Consider the following 17,629-nt stretch of genomic DNA (forward strand, 5'->3'; position numbering starts at 1 on the left):
TTATCCCAGTTAAGCAAAGTAGATATAAAATGAGGAAAAAATGTGGCCTAGTTTTCTGCTGCACATAACATTACACATATTCGCCATATATGGAATATTCACTGTGCACAAATGTAAACGAGCACAAATGTAAACAAAAGCTGATGGTATAAATTTTGAGTTTAAGACTCTCCATGAGTTGTCTAGCACCTGAGTCCAAATTATTTAAAAATACCTTTCCAGATACTCATCTAGCATGTTCTTTGCTGGCTGCTTCACCAGACTACACAACTAGTGCTTGTTTTTCAGATACAGAAATACAGATTTAGTTGCTTAATAGTGGCCTCCAGTGTGGAAAGGGGTGGTGCTATATATGGAAATGATTGTCAGATCTGGGTATTTGACTGTTTCATGTGGGCATCTTTGTGATGAAATACCATGGGGTGCTGAAATACCTTGTAGTGCATGCAATAGGCATCTGATGTTATTTAGTGCATTAGTGTTTTGAGAGTTCAGCTTTGTGTTCACATAAGTGATTGCAATTCTAGATACCCTCCAGCATGTGAAAGACAGCAAACACATTGTTGTGTATCATAAGGGCCGTTACTTCAAAGTGTGGCTGTACCATGATGGCAGATTGCTGAGACCCCGAGAAATTGAACAGCAAATACAGAGAATTCTTGATGATGATTCAGAACCTCAGCCTGGTGAAGAGAAACTTGCAGCTCTTACTGCAGGAGATAGGTATGGTGGTTATTACTTTTTAAATAAGTTAAGTATTTGGAAATCATTGCATAACATAATCGTTGGATATTGGCTTTAGAATTTTACAATAGTCTGCAGTCAGTTGTTTATACCTTGGTCACTGATTTTGTATATTGATGATGTGTCACAGGGCTTCAGTCACTTGTAATTGTGTGGAGTTAAAAAAATTTTGCAGCAGCAATCCTATATGCAGATTATTATTTTTACTGTTGTCTTCTTCCTTATAATAGATACTTTCTTTTGTTTAGTTTTAAGTAGTGTCTTTTGTTTAGTTTTAAGTGTAGATGATCTATGCTGTAGTATTGCAAGTGCAGAAATGTTGAATTTCTGAGGATGATGTTTTGCACATGTGTGATGATGAGTTGAATTGGTTCCTAGGATTCCACTGTACAAGTATTGTCAGAACTTTTCACGGCTTTCATAGTTTAAATGTAAAGAAAGTAGTTTTGTCAAATTACACAGAAGTAGGAAGAATGTCTCATAGTGATTTTAAAGGTAATCAAACATCGACAAATTTATGTAATCTGGCTATAAACTTTTTTTTTTTTTCCAGAGTACCATGGGCTAAGGCTCGACAGGCTTATTTTAGCCGTGGAAAGAACAAACAATCCTTAGATGCTGTTGAGAAAGCAGCATTTTTTGTGACATTGGATGACATGGAGCAGGGGTACAAGAAGGAGGACCCAGTGAGGTCACTGGATGCATATGCAAAATCACTGATACATGGCAAATGTTATGACAGGTGCAGTATTGACGCTGTGGAAAATGCCTTCCTTTTTTTAGAATTTGGCTAATGCATATGAATTAATGATGACTTTTAAGTTGATAAATTCCATACAATCAAAGAAGGGTTTGGGTTAGAAGGGACCTTCATCTAGTTCCAACCCCAACAGAAAGGGACAACTTTCACTACATCAGATTGCTTGAACATTTGCAATGACAAGGCATCCACAACTTCTATGGACAATCTGTTCCAGTGTCTTACCAGCCCACTGTAAAAAATATTGCTCCATTATAACACATCTAAATTTACCCTCTTTCAGTTTATATCTGTTGCCCCATGTCCTGTCACTATGAGCCATGATAAGAAGTCTTTCTCAGCTTTTCTTATAAGTCCTCTTTATATATTGAAGGGCTGCAAGAAGGTGTTCCCAGAGCCTTTTCCAGACTGAGCAACAAGCCCAACTCTCACCCTTTCTTCACGAGAGGCGTATTCCAGCACTCCTGCTATTTTCATGACTCTCCTCTAACCGAGCTAACAATTCCACATCCTTCTTGTGCTGAGAACCCCAGAGCAGGACACAGCTCTCTAGATGGGATCTCACCAGAGGGGAGTAAAGAGGCAGAATCCCCTCCCTCACCCTTCTGGCCATGGTGCTTCTTAAGCAGCCCAGGACATGATTGGCTTTCTGGGCTGCAAGTGCACCTTGCCAGCTCATGATGAACTTTTCATCCTGAAGTCCTTCTCTGCAGAGCTGCTAAATCCATTCATCCATCAGTCTGTTGATACTGGGCATTGTCTTGACCCAGGTGCAGAGCCTTGTAGTTACCCTTTTTGAACTTCACGAGGTTCAAATTTCCATTTGTTTATTTAAATGTTCTTAAATAAAAAGGATAAATTCTAGTGCATTTGAATGTGAATTTTAGAGAGAGAGGAAGTTACAATACAAAAATGCTTTTGAAATGTACAAAACCATAAGGAAACCTTGATTTCTTTTGTAGGTGGTTTGATAAGACATTCACTCTTATAGTATTCAAAAATGGCAAAATGGGTCTGAATGCAGAGCACTCCTGGGCAGATGCTCCTATTGTGGGACACCTGTGGGAGGTAGGTGTTTGGCACAAAAAGCTAATGCAGAAGATAATGTGGTATGGTCTTGAAGCAGCCCTGAAGGTCAGCAGCAACTTTCAATCCCTTGCGTTCACGTTGTTGATGAGTGACTAGGGCCCTATGTCTACAGCAACTGTAGAATTTGAAAAAGATCCCAAACCCTTGCTTAAGAAGCTGCTGTTTTTAAAAGGACAGCATTTAGTAAGCTTAGATGTCTTCACAGAAAAGTGATACAGCTCCCTAGCTACCTCTTCTTTAATATTTTAAATCCACAGATTATTGCCTCTTTGATATGGCATTGTATTTTTGTATGTACATTCTCCTAAAGCTCTTAAGCTTTCTTGTGCTATAAAACTCCCATGCTTACTTTTAAATTTAAAAAAATTATACACAGTTTAACTTTTTGAATAAGCGTTGTTTGCTAAGTTGCAGACTGATATGCTGTTGACATTATCTCTTGTATTTATTTACCATGAATGCAATAAATTCACTTTGCTTTGCATTCATCATATGCTTAGTTTAATTCTTGAAACCCTATTTGACTTTTTTCCTTTTTTGTTTTGAAGCTTAAACCTACAAACAGTTACATGACTCAAATCAATTAAAACTATTTCAAAAACTTTATTTAATTTTGATTTTGTATGTATTTGTGCAAATAGGTCTTGTAGTCTAGCTGGTCCCCCAAGTAATTTTTGAGTTTTGTTATAGAAGTGTTTCCATGTGTATAAGAACAAAAAAAAAAAAAAGCCTCATTACATTCTCCACCCAGGGAAGAAAGAAGGCCAAACTGATTTGAGAGTGACATGACAATGAAGTGTAGACTATCTCAATGAAAGAGGGATACTTTTTTTGCTTTTAGTGAATGATATTATATGCTTAATTTATATATCTGTACTTAATATTAGTTGGTACATTTTCTGCTAAGAATTAAGATGACTGAAACAAGATTTAAATTTTCTAGAAAGTTGTCTGTTGTTGGTTCTTTACAGATTGTCTATTTTTAGAATTGAATGGACTAAGCTTTATTTCATAGTTGTCGTGTTCTGACCAGTAAGTGAAATGAGAAAATGAAATTAAAGTAAGAGATCAGAAATAAATCATCATGCTTTTTCTTTCCATATTGAGTAGATTCAAATCTTTTGGTAATTCTTTGTGTTTGTATGTGGGTTTGTTGTTTCTGGATGGTTTTTTAACGTTGAGGATGCTTGATATCTTATAAGACAGGGCCTTTTATGTCTGTTCAAGTTGTGTTTTTAATCTTGAAAACATGCTTCTTTCCCACCCAGGAACTCTAGTGCACATGTAAAATAAACTGCAATTTTGAAAGGGATACAAATCTTAAAAATAATTGAGTTCTTGCAGAGATTTGCACTTACTCTGAAATAAATTGTTCCTGGATGAGTAAGTTTTGACAAATAACAAACTTGAAGAAATTCTCTAGAATATAAATTGAAGAAAGATAGTGAAGTCTGAGACTGAATTGAGTTTTTTACTTCTACTTAGTTTGAGGTAGGTTTTGAATTGAAAAGGTTTTTATTAAATCAGTAGCATCTAACAAAATGCGCCAGTGTAGTTGAATAAGTGTTTGGTGCACATCTGGTGTTCTTGTAAAACTGGGGGCTTCATTTATTTTCAGTATTTGGAAATGGATTGTATATTTTATTTCACTGCGTAGTGAAAATAGGTTATATTTCTTTCACCATGAAATCCTAATTCCATGACAGTAAGTAATGTGCTGAAGAAGTTCTGAAGCAATTCTGAAGAAGTATCATTCTTTGCAGAATGTGATGGCAACTGAGTGTCTTGAACTGGGATATTCAGTAGATGGACATTGCAAAGGAGATACCAATCCAAATATTCCCATTCCTACCAAACTGCAATGGGAAATTCCAGAAGAAGTAAGTACATAAGATTTAGTGGTATGAGGAAGAAACGTCTCTTTTCCTCAGTGGTCAAATCATTTATGTAATTATTGATAACCCTATAAATCAGTTCTAAATTCCTTTGAGTCCTGTAGGTTGTGTACTTCATGTTGTAGCCATTACTGAGATTGCTTAGAAAATCAGGGAGTTTTGATTTCAGTCTTTAAGAATTCTGACTGGGAAATGCCAACATTTTACTAGAGGCTTTCTTAATTGGCAGTATGTCAAAAATAAGTGGCCACCTCTTTTAAAAAGTGACTGTATTAAAATAAATATTTAGTTGCTGAGGTTTTATTACTGTTGTCACAACAACTACTTCTGTATAATAGTTCCTTTAGAATAACTGTCCTTTTTTTGTGTTCATAGTTCATCTAATAAGATTTTATTTTTCTACGGGTTTTTTGTTTGTTTGTTTGTTTGTTTTTTGGTGGTTTTCTGTTTTGTTTTGGGGTTTTTTTGTGGGTTTTTTGGGGTTTTTTTTGTTTTTTTTTTTGGGGGGGGTGGTGTTTTTTTTTTTGTTTTGTTTTTTTTTTTTTTTTTTGCGCCTGAGTTTCCAGAAAAACTGCCACCATCTATTTGGATTTTAATTTTGAATACAAAGCTTATGGTTGGTGATGTATTTAATTAAGTATGTATGGGAGCTTGGAAGCCACACTACTAATGCCATTCTGTAGGCCATTCTTTTATATTCTGATCTGAACAGTTTTAATGCTGGTGGGTTTTAGAAGAGTTATTTTTGGATGTGTATTGGCTTAAATTTTTATTAGCTTTTTGAATTTTAACTTTCTAGCAAATATAGCTTCTTTTCTTTCTCTAAAGGAATATTATTTAGGTTATGATGTTCCTGGCATGCATAAAGGCAAGCATTTCCTGTTGAACAGTTAAAAATACTTGTACTTTTTCAATAGTTCTCTCCAATATCACGAGTACATGTTTATATACATACAGGTGTTTGTTTGTTTGTTTATTTAAGTGCCAAGAAGTGATTGAGAAGTCTCTGAGCACTGCTGTGGCTCTAGCAGATGATGTGGACTTCTGTTCATTTTATTTTGATACTTTTGGGAAAGGACTAATAAAGAAAGTGAAAACCAGCCCTGATGCCTTTGTGCAACTTGCCCTGCAGCTCGCTCACTATCGGGTAAGAACAGTTTCTGCCTTGCAGAGCCTCATTAGTCTGGGCGTAACATGTTTGTGACTAAAACATGTGATTGTGTAATCTTGCACTGCTTGTAGAAAGTTGTTAGAGACATTCAATGCAAATTGATACTAAGTAGATTACTAGCTGGAAATCAATTCTACAATGGTTCACATATTGATACATTTCTGAATTTTTCTCTTCTGCTTAGTTTTTCTAATCCTAGGCATTTTGGACTAGAAAGAAGATATGAAACTTCTAGTAGCTGTGTTTATAATCTAAACAATGTTAAGTTTACCTTCTAGATTAGTCAGACATGATGCACACATAATCCTCCCGAAGAGGATTAACAGAAACGCTTACCTGTAATTTCTTCTGTTAGTTCTCCTTTCCTGTAATGTGCTGTCAAAAAAGACCAGTGTAGCAACATTCAGCTTCTCTTATAAACTGAAAAAGGTTGAATATGAAATGCAGGGTGTAGTCCTTGCTAGTCTGGTTGTTCTGTTGGTGTTTATCAACTCCTGCTGCTAATCTTATTTTTGCCTTTATTATCTTCAGGTAAGTGGGCTAATGGTGGACTACTGAAAACTTTAAATGTTGAGTTTAATCTGTGGAGTGATTCATAGCCTGTGTGCTTAGCTTGGACTGTTGATTAATAAACAGCGACCAAGTCTATCTAAACTTTTAAGTTCTTATTTTTCCCTTTTTCAAGGATATGGGAAAGTTTTCTTTAACGTATGAAGCGTCCATGACGCGCCTGTTCCGAGAAGGCAGGACTGAAACGGTTCGTTCGTGCACGGTTGAGTCCTGTCGTTTTGTCCAAGCCATGGAAGACCCAACTGAAAATGTAAGTTCATGGTGTTGGTGCCTTGTGCAATTGAGACAGTAGGTTTGGATTGGGCTTTAGGAATAAATTCTTCACTGTGAGGGTGGTGAGGCACTGGGACAGATTTCCCAGAGAAGTTGTGGATGTTCCATTCCTGGCAGTGTTCAAGGCCAGGCTGGATGGAGCTCTGAGCAACCTGTTCTAGTAGAAGATGCCCGTGCCCATGGCAGGGAGGTTGGAATGAGATGATCTTAAAGGTCCCTTCCAACCCAACCAAACTAAGATTCTGTCATAATTCATAAGGCACTAGGCAACCATGTAAGTCCTCAAATAGTTTTTAATAGTTTTTACATCATTTAGAATGATGCTTTTTTTTTTTCAGTAAGGAAGAGCTGCTTTAGGTAATTGTCCATGTTTTCTGTCAATAAAGCAAAAAAGAATGTCAGAACTTAACCAAATATAACCTTATTTACCTGTTTCTGAACTCCAGGAAACTGTGATTACTTGTGAAATTTTTGTGACTTCTAAAGCTCAAACATAGATTTGTAGAACAAATAATCTCATACCAGTTAAGCTTTCCTTTCTGATAGGGAAGCAAGAATAATTCACAGGAAGGAAGTAGTTGCTCCTGTATGTTGATTTTGATGACCAGCATTTATGGACCTCTGTACCTTCAGTGTTGGCAGTTTGCCTTCTAAAATAGCTCTGGCAGTTTGTTTTCTTAAATCACGTTGAGATTTGCTCTCTATAACTCTTTAAGACCAGTATCTGTAGAAATTATAAATAATGTAGTAAGATTGAGTTGTAATCATGTTTGATGGTAGGGTTAGCTAACACTTAAAATACAAATTCGTTTTCATTATGCAGTTTACAGCAGGTAATAGCAGACACTTGCTAATAACTGAAATAAATACATGAGTTTGAAAAGCCAGGGGATACTATTGGAGGTTAGTTGTCTTGTACTTGACCTTTAAGTGCTCAAGGCTTGAGAGTCCTTGCTGTAACTTAGTTTCTGCACCTTCATCCTTAATGCAGTTCACTTAACTGAGTTTTCTTAATATTTTTTTTTATTTGTTAGAGAGAAAACACGCTGAAGTTCTTCCGGCAGGCAGCTGACAAACATCAGCTCTTGTATCGCCTTGCCATGACCGGGGCTGGCATTGACCGCCACCTCTTCTGCCTTTACGTCGTGTCCAAGTACCTCGCTGTAGATTCTCCTTTCCTCAAGGAAGTAGGTGACTTTTATTGATAACTCTTCATTGCTGTAAATAGTCCTTTGGTGAGTTAGTGTTTTGTGGTATCTGCTCAAGATACTTGTACAGCTCTGGTTTTCTTAAGAAAAAAAGTAAAATTGCAGCTAGTGCTGTTTAACATCTGCTGATAAATTCTTGAGTTGGTTTCATTTTCCTTTATGTATAAATTTGTTGATAGACCTGGAAGAATGCTTTCAGTGAGCTTTTTAGCATAATACATGTTACTTAGATTTGCAGGAAATATATAGTCAGTATTGAAAAAAATTTTTTTGCTTGTGGGTTTTGTGTATTTTCAAGGGAGTACAACAGAGGCTGTTTCCTTCGAGAATTTTCTTGTGAAATTGACAAATTCAATTCCTTTTAAGTTACTAAGAGTTAAAGAAGCTGTATATGGCATTAATGTCATTGTATATTACTCTGACAAATTATTAATTAAACTAGATTTTAAGGTTGGATTTTATAAAAATAATTACACTGCACTTCCTCATTTTTTCTGGTTAAGAAAAAATGTGTTCCATCTTGCCTCAAAATTAAGCTACTCTCATTTGCCTGCTTGCTCTCTAAAATGTCAAGAATAAAACAATTTTCTACAGTTTCCACAAGCTTTCAAGATCTGTTGTTCGAGATTTTACAAGCTTCTAACTTGATGTAGGATCTTCCTGGGATTTGAATAGGACTAATAATGGTCTTGTTAAAATAATATCTTTTGTCTGTAAGTTACAAGGCTGTAGACCAGGTAATCTTGTTTGACGTAGTATTTCTATTGAAATTCTATTTTATTCTCCTTGAGGAATTGACATCACTTCCTCAGATGTTAATGGTTTCCATATCAGGACAAGTTTAACTGTTTCATTTAAGCTTCTTAGTTTTTCATTCCATTGAAATGGGAGGCATCCTTAATATTGCTTTATAAAGTGTTTTCTAACAGTTTATAAAGCAATATTGCACTTGTTACAACACTTGCTATCTTGACTGGTTTTTGAGAAAATTGCATGTTCTTAAATGGAGTTTTTTATTTGTCTGCATCTCTTTCATACCTAATAAAGGTTTTGTCAGAACCTTGGAGGCTGTCAACAAGTCAGACACCCCAGCAGCACATTGATCTGAAGAAGAACCCAGAGATGTTATCCTCTGGTGGAGGGTTTGGACCGGTATGTTTCCTAAGTACAAGTACCCACTAAAAAAGAGTTTTACTTCCAAAACACCAGTCAGAAATGTTCAGATCTGTAATCCCTCATTGTTGCATATCAGAGGTGCAGCTCATGCTTTTAAATGCATGTACTTAATACTTTCCCGTGATGTGTCTGTGCTCAGAAAAGTCTGTGTCACCTTTTTCTGGTATCCCACTACAAGAAGGGATTATTCTTAAAGAAGCACATAGTTATGAATTGTGGTACAGGGCTCCATGGCAAAGAGATCTGATGAAGTTGGGGTTCTTATCACATTGCCTGTGCCCAGATCTTCTGTACATCAGGCTGTTATTACAGTGACAAATGCCTTATTACTTAAACTAGATTTTAAGGTTGGGATTTGTAAAAGTACTTATACTTTGCTTATTCTTATATTTCCTGCTTGATGAATAAATGTGTTTGTATATTCCTCCATTGTTCTGCTTGCCCTCCTAAGTGTGAATAATTGCCAAGTCAAGAATATAGTCATGTTCTATGGCTTCTGTAGACTTGCAGGAAACCAATGTATTGTTAGAGATTTGACAAGATGCTTATTTGCTGTGAAATTTTATTGGTATTTAAGCTTGGCCATTGATGAGAATATTGGTGTCAACAAGACCTCTTAAGCAGCCTTATGGGGCTGTTATAACAGATTAATCTGTTTTCAAAAAGTGTTTCTGTTGAAGGAACACTGAGAGGTATCACAGGACTGCTCTTTGCCCCACAGAAATTAGGGTGACAAGTCTAGTGTATTTTGGCTGGTTTGTCAAGCTGGAAGATGGGGGATGGGAGGTGGGGTGTGTCAAATTGTTGATGTTTATTTACTCATGTTTCTGATAGAGCTGTCAGTAGTTTTTGAAGTTGGAATTAATTTGACTTGCAGTATCAAGGAGGCCTAGCTGTGGCCATACTGCTCATTCTTGAGATACTGACTTCCTCAGGCCATTATGAAGTCAGTATTCCAAATGCCCAAAAGGCAATAGAAGAGGGTTTTGGCTGCAGGAATTTCTAACACTGTTTTCCTTTTGTTTGTGTTTACAAAAACTGTGCTTTGGTTTGCTGAATTAGCTCAGAGATTCAGTACATCAGCTTTCCATGCATGTGATTTTTATTGGTTTTAAAGGTTTTTTTAAAGCATTCAGTAGAGCTTATCTCTGTAGTACTAACAGTGAGAAGACTGTCCGACTGCTTAGCAGCAGTGGCAGTGGAATGTTGTGATCCTTTGAGTTAGGAAGGACATGAAGAGGGGTGACAGGAGGATAATCTGTGTTTACCAAGCATAGTTTGAATATAACATCAGTCTGAAACTTGGCACAGTTAATGCTACTAATGTTGAAATTAGACCAGACCTCTGCTTGTGATACCGCTGTTCAGAATCACATGTTTGCTGTAGAGTCACAAGAGAACTTGCATTTGGCAAGTTTTCGTAATGCAAGGCTTTTACACTGTGTTTGTTTACATCTGCAGAATGATACCAGGAGGCTGATTGTTTAGGTTACAACTGAACTAATTTATTCCTTGCTGCTTAAGCACTGAAGCTGTATAGCCGCTTAGGACTTTCTATTGTCTTTCTATTTAAAAAAATACCTGAATAAGTATTTTATTTCAAACTATTAAAGCTGGGAAATATTACAGACAAATATTCAGAAAGTCGTTATTCCATGCACTTCAGATGAGACTAGAACTATTCCTTAAGTGGAGCCAATCTTCAGAAATTATGCATTAAATCTTGAGGAAATTGCAACTGATTTTAAAAACTGCATCATCTTCTTAATTGTACATAAGTTGAGAATGAAGGAGAAACAAAAAGTTTAGAAGGTGTTTTTCTCTTCTTTCTTCCCCTAGGTGGCTGATGATGGTTATGGTGTTTCTTACATTATCTTGGATGAAAATTCCATCCATTTCCATGTCTCCAGCAAAATATCTTGTTCTGAGACGGTAAGGGTCAGTCCTTTCCTATGGTTTAATAAATCTGTTCTGCTGTGTGCTTATAGAACTGTACTACTCGTTGTCTAAAATATAAATAATGTGGTTTTTCTTTCTCAATATATGCTGCTTTGTTGGAGTTTTTTGTCTCCAGTTGTATAAATTTAATAGTTTCATGAACCAGGAATACCGTATTCTATTTCACTTACACTTTCAAGCATAAAGAAAACACGTGGCCCAGGATCTCCTTTACACATGTGCAGTTCCCTGCAACTCATGTGAAATGATCACGTGTCCCCTAAATAGAAAGATGGGCATATCTTGGTTTTTCTTATTACAGTTTTGATTGGCTTGTCTCAGCCTGCAGCTGTAAAGACAGAGTAAAATGTATGCTGTCTATTTAAGCCTTCCTGGTTTAAATAATGCTGAACAAAGCTGACCCATAAATTATAATCTGTGCTTAAGAAATAATTAATCAAAAATTTATTAAAATAACACCCATTATTAGAGGACAGTAGATGTCATATGTTGAATATGCTGCTGTTGTGGAGAACTGCTTTGAGTTCAATTCATCCTTCCCTTTTATATTTTTATGGCCTTATTAAATATGCTGAGTTCATTCAGGGTTATGTAGCTGACCTAGTTTTCCTCTTTTGACCTTAACTTGTCCAGGAGATGATGGTGCTTCTGGTTAATCATTAAAGATTAGGAAATACAACTTTGTTTTTTTCATAGTTGAAATTGTTCTTCAGATGCCTGTTAGCTTGCACTTTAATTTCACTCTGTTTTTTTTACTTATCAGTCAAGTCAAAGGTCCATACAGAAAATGCAGCCATTCTGTGTGTGTGGCCTTAATATTAGTAGGGTCACTGAAGTAGATCCTGTAATGTAGCTAATAATTTACATTTGTAATATTAATTTCTTTCTTGTACCATTCATCTAATGCTGAGAATAAACAGAACAAGTTCCTGTTTTGTTTACACTTAGAAAGTTGTCATTTTCATTTCCAATACTTTTTTTCAATGGCAAATGATTCAGCATTTCTGATAGGAACTCAAATAAAAATAATTTTTCTGCTCTTTCAGTATTGGTCATCAGTCATCCACTCACTGAACACTCCTTTGATTTCTGGAAATGAACTTTTCCGAAATCTTGTAGGAAAAGCAATATCAAAACCCAGCAATTTTAAAGTAGCAGAAAGCTATACATGCATCTGATTTCAAAAGGATATGATCCCATTTCTGACTGTAGGAAAGTAAACACATAATGAAGAACTCATTGGTCAGTACTAGCATAAACCTGGATTCATCTGTATAGCGTTAAAATTTCTGTTATTAAAATCCCCACTGTATGGTAAAATAGGTGCCTGAATTCCAGAAGCTCCAAAACTACAAAATATTAGAAAGTTTCTTCTTTTGCCTGAAAAATATCTGTTGATGGACAGTGCAAGTATTTGGTTTTGGTTTTTGTTTGTTTGTTTTTAAAGGATTCTCATCGCTTTGGAAAGAACATTGAGAAAGCAATGGTTGACATCATGGGTTTATTTAACCTTAGCAAAAACTGTACAAAGTGATCTGCATTCTTGATGCCAAGCAATCTCCTCTTGGTGGGATGAGAACATTTCTGCACAGTGAACAAGAGCAAGGTTTGTTGAAGAGTAGCTGGAGAAGAAACTGAGTCAGCACCTTCTTGATCACCTATTAAAACCTTAGCAGTATATTAAATGTGTCTTTTTTGTTGTGGTTTGTTTTGAGTTTTTTTTTTGTCAGTAGTATGGAAGAGCTTATTTCGACAAAGGATGACTTCTAAAATCTTCCATGTTTCTAGAGAGGAAGCATAGTATCATTGCATGAAGTCATGTATATTCTAACTTCTGCAGTTTTCTCTTAATTTGTATACACTTTTTTTTTTTAAACTTTAAATTAGTTTAGTTGTTTCCAGAATCAAAGGGATAAAACACACCAACTTGAATACTAGAAAATTTAGATTTGCTATGTATTAATAGCAGAATGTTCTTCAATATATCTGCTGCTTTATGTAAATGAGTGACAAAACTTGTGGCCATTTGCCTTCCTTGGTTTCTTTTTAGAGGTAAATTCTGTAAAACATACCAAAAAATCCCTGCTGTAACCCACCTTTACACACTAAGTTGTAGAAATCTTATGGTTTTTGAAAAGCAAAAAAAAAAAAAAAAAACAAAGAAACCCAGCCATTGGATAGTACAATGTGTCCCCTCATTAGCAGGTATCTCGTTTTTCTTACTGCTTACATGCCTGTTAGTGACGTTGATTTTATTTCTGTATAAATAAATGGACCTGTGTGCTTGTTCATGCAAGTGCCTTAGAAAAACAAAGATCCTTAGCCCAGGAAAAAGGCATATGCTGGGAGTTGTTTCAGTGGTGAAAGAGGGAAGGTTGTAGTGATGCAGATCTGGTTTTCAAATTACAAATTAGGATGAAGTGGCATAAGCAGATGTGAATATGTTGCCAAATGGTGCAGTCAGGTTTAAAATTCTAACTAAATGCTCCTGTCTTAAATTGCAAAGGTCAGTCCTTAGGAAGGGCAGGACTAACTTGTTTGGAATTAACAGATATTAATGTGTTTGTTTTGGTGGAATTGGTGGTCACTCGGGTTTCTGGGTCCTGGGAAATGTTAATTGAGTTGAATGCAACCTGTTGGGAAGTCTGCAAAAAGCAAGGCTGCCCGTGTGGGCTGATTGCAGTTTGCCTGGGAGGACCACTACTGCATTGCCAGCCACCTGCATGAGAAGGGCAAGCTGCTAAAGCCATGGGAAATAGCTCCAGAGTGGGAAAATCATGGCCTTCTCAAACCCCTCCTGGGAGATGCTCTTGCTCAAGCAGTTTCTAAAGGATACGGGGAGGGAGGGGAAAGCTTTTTCACTCGAAAAGGAGCATGGTGTTTCCAAGTGCCGAAATAAAATGGCTGCTACCAAGTGGAGTAACTTTGGCATGATGCTTCTCTTCCCCAGGCTTTATAAGTGTGGTACCTTTTTTTACATCCTGCAGTGCAGTAAAATGTACTTGTTAGCACAACTTTTTTTTTGTTATTATTATTTTATATAAGGTACATGATGGTTACTAATATGGTGAATGATGCTCCTGAGCTCTGCTGAGTTTAAAAGACCCTTGGGGTGGATATAAAACTTCTCATTAGACTTTGAATGTTTTTTGGCCAATACTTCTAACTTTCTATGCCTCTTTATGCTTATTTTTACTCCGATCTAGCTGTTAAAACACCTGCATGTGTATGCTTGGGGTGGGAACCCTCAAAAATCCAAGATACATACTTAAGTGACTGCATGCTTACATAAATGTGGGAATCCTCACAGGAACTGATCAAAGACAGTCATTATTTTATTAGGGTACAGTGTTTGGGAAAGGACACTTTGAAATAAGCCTTACTGCATCTGGCAGGCCTGGCACTTATCAAGCTACTGCAACAATTTTATAGTGATCTATTTTTGGAGCTGCAGAAATAATGCACTGGGGGTTTGGGGGTTGTTTTTGGTGTTGGCTTTTTTTTTTTTTTTTTTTTAATTGACCACTGACCAGTCTGTGTTTAAATGAACATATATTAGCTTTTAGGATTTCCTTAAAAAAAAAAAAAAAGTTTAGATTTCACTCTCAGGTCTTAAGTGTTTCTAATCTAATTGTAGTTAGTGCAATTTTGCATTCTTGGAGAGTAAGTATGATTGGCACAGAAAGCTCTTTTTTATTGTAAATGTTTAAAATGTTTTGTGGTGTTAAATGTATCTTTTTAAATTTTGAATAGATGTAGTTCCTGAACAGATAATATTTTTATTTCTTTTTGTTTAAAATGTCAGCAGCATGTAAATAAAATATGCTTTTTGGATGTAAATCTTAGAAATCCACAGTAAATGTAGGTTATTAATAAATAATTTAAATCTTGCCGTTCAATATTGTGTATATACAGTAAAACTGCTTCGGTTTTTTTTTGCTCAAAGCCATAGGAATGTAACTGAAATTACCTAGATTTGAATGGACCTTCTAGTACAGTATATTTTATTGTAAAGTTAAATGTGCATATTCCAGTAAAACTACTAATTTGATAATAAAACCTTGAATCATTGATTCTCAATTAATTATTTAGGAGATCAAACTTAGGGTTGAGGAGGTGGCTAAAAGCCAGCTTGGATGATAATAATTTTTTCTGTTTATGAAATAGCAGTGTGGAATTGGTGGAATATACCTCGAGTGAGCATTTTTCAAATTTATTATTTCAGCTATCTCATGGCATAAGTTAGGAAAGCATGAAGTCCATCTGCTGAGTACCCTTGTTTGGGATTAATACTGTTCCCCTCTGAATATTCTAAGGCTTGAGGCTTTTGAGGGACTAGGGAAGTGTGTGCCTGACCTTGAAAATTGTTGTTCTAATTCAGCATTTGTACCAATTGTTTTCTCTTGTAAAATGTATTAATTTTTATCTTGTTTAGTTACTTTACATCTGTTGTTGGTTATTTACATCCTACACTTTGTTTCTATTTTCTACTTTCTTCTGTGACTTCAAAAAACAAAATAAAATTTCACAATTACCACTACTTAGAACAATGTTTAGTATCTTTTATATCTTCTTCCCAGCTCCCTTGCTGTAGTCTCTTGAAATTCGGGAGTTGTGAAACCATTGCTGTTAAGTCAAATCAGGAACAGTAGCAGTGAACTGTTGAGTTCATTTTAGCAGTGATTTAAACATGTCTTCTAGTAAATAGGGAATGTGTAAATGAACAACTCAAACTACAAGGAATTCAGCTTCTTTTGGGAGATTTAGCATGTTGATTCACCCTTCTCTGCCATCAAATTGTGTCCACTTTCTTTTTTCTGTAGTGATGCCACATAAAAATTTCAATGATCCAACTTCAAGCATTCTCCGTCCAGAAGGAACAGTCATACAGATAATAAAGATGTGATCAGGTGGAACAGTTGCTTTCTTGAAAGTTGAAGATAATGAAAGTTTGTTAGTCTCTGTACCAGAAGATAAAAATTAAATTTAGAAAAATCTTTCTGACCAGCTCGCTTCCTTACAGTTTATCACACTATATATGAATGTTTCCTTCCTTTGCCCTTTTTCTTGAAGTTATTAGAACGAAATTCTGATCAGGTTAAAAATAATTGTAATTTTTTCTACATTGCTTGCTTACCTTCCTAAACTGCTCTCTATGTAAGGAGGAAGCACAGCACACACAGGTGGAGAGCAAATTGTCAAGTTCAAACAAATTCCAATTTGAAACTAAAAAACCCAGCTGTAGTTGGTTTCTGTCTTTGTTCCATTTTCTGTTTGGTTGGTTTATTTTTGCAAACACAAATGTAGGTATTAAGTGTGATGCTATTATAGTTGTGAATGCATCTGAACCAGAACTGTGCACTGAACAGAAAAAACAGAAATAATATACAAAATATGTAACAATATCTGGTAATGCTGAATGGGCCACAGTATTTATATGCCTTGTTATGTTATGAAAATATATGTAGCTTCCCATTTTAATGTCACTAAGTCATGGTTTTTGTTTGGTCATTTGGCTTTTTGAAAATGAATCATTTAATACATAAAATAGTTATAAGTAAAAGTTTCTTTTCTCTAGGTATTCATATCATTCCTATCTTCAGTTGCAGGTAAGAATAAGTGGTTTTGTTTCAAAGTCATCAAACACCCAATCTGTTTCTCCCAGCAAGTCTTTTACAAAAAAATAGTAGTATTTCTTTCAGAAGAATGTAAGGCTGTAGTAACACCAAAATCTTTTATTGATGCTGCAAGGGAGTTCCCTTTTCTGGCTGGTGATGCTGTCCCTGATGCCCCTAGGACAGGGTTGGCCCTCCTGGCTGATTAAGATTTAATTTCCATTAATGAGTTGGTGGATTGGCAAGGTAGGTGAAAGATTGGTTTCCAGTAAGTGCAGGTGGCACCACATCTGTGATGAAATGCCACAGCACACAGTTGTTCATTTTGGAACAATCTGATTTATGGTACAGCTGAATTTGTAGTCCAGTTTTAGATGACTATTTCTTACTTAGACTAAATCCCAGTTATCCTCAGTCAATTTATATAGTTCAAGATTAAGTCTTTTTTTACATATTTGGTTGTGACTTTTACCTAACTTCTTCAAGACCATTTAGAAATAAGAGAATGCTTCCTGGTGTTGCAAACACCGAATGCCATTGTTGCTGTGAAGTATGTTACTGTTCATTATCATTCTTTAGGAATATTTTTACTTGAAATATAAGCAAAAATCATTCTGCCATTGACAATTAAACTGACTATTCACGGTGTTACACTTGAATACAATCCATGCTTTAAAAAACATGATTTATGCAGAAAAACAATAAAATTTATTGTGTTTGTTTGGGATTTAAAGTAGGTTTTAAAGCACACCTGTTAAGATTTAAAACTTTATATTCCTGGCTGAAGTAAGAGAGGCAGTCAGTATTGTTACTGAGACAGCAGTTCTTCAGAGTACAAATGTTTACAAGTCTGGCTGCAAGTTATTCGCGTTGCACAGTATAGCAGAGGAATCCAGATGTTCACACAGAAATAATTCCAGCCCTGTGGTAATTATATGCTGTAACTGATAGCAAAATTATAGGCTAGAGAAAATTGACTAATTTGCCCTGTGCTAGTATGGAAAGACACACTTAGTAAGTGCCATATCAAGAGTAATAAGGTAGGTTCCTTGAACTCACAATCTAAGTTTTATCTAGCTGTGCTGCTACATACATACATATATATATATACACACACATATATATATATAGTGCAATTTTAGATATAAAAATCATATTACTTTCTATTC

General features: G+C 35.7%; 1 protein-coding gene across 3 annotated transcripts in view; it reads left to right on the top strand.

Annotated features, from left to right (window-relative positions):
- The window catches only part of LOC128808673 (carnitine O-palmitoyltransferase 1, liver isoform-like), a 38,535-nt gene extending 23,150 nt beyond the window's left edge, over nt 1-15,385 (top strand). For all 3 annotated transcript variants that reach the window (XM_053980060.1, XM_053980059.1, XM_053980061.1), the window contains 10 exons: nt 528-723; nt 1,298-1,486; nt 2,467-2,572; nt 4,357-4,473; nt 5,471-5,635; nt 6,345-6,479; nt 7,537-7,689; nt 8,758-8,862; nt 10,726-10,818; nt 12,293-15,385. In XM_053980060.1, coding sequence (XP_053836035.1) covers nt 528-723; nt 1,298-1,486; nt 2,467-2,572; nt 4,357-4,473; nt 5,471-5,635; nt 6,345-6,479; nt 7,537-7,689; nt 8,758-8,862; nt 10,726-10,818; nt 12,293-12,379 — 1,346 coding nt within the window. In that variant the 3' untranslated portion in view covers nt 12,380-15,385. The remainder of the gene's footprint in view (nt 1-527; nt 724-1,297; nt 1,487-2,466; nt 2,573-4,356; nt 4,474-5,470; nt 5,636-6,344; nt 6,480-7,536; nt 7,690-8,757; nt 8,863-10,725; nt 10,819-12,292) is intronic.
- Nucleotides 15,386-17,629: the final 2,244 nt, after the last annotated feature.

This window comes from Vidua macroura, chromosome 6, assembly GCF_024509145.1.
Source record: "Vidua macroura isolate BioBank_ID:100142 chromosome 6, ASM2450914v1, whole genome shotgun sequence".
NCBI classification, from domain to species: domain Eukaryota; kingdom Metazoa; phylum Chordata; class Aves; order Passeriformes; family Viduidae; genus Vidua; species Vidua macroura.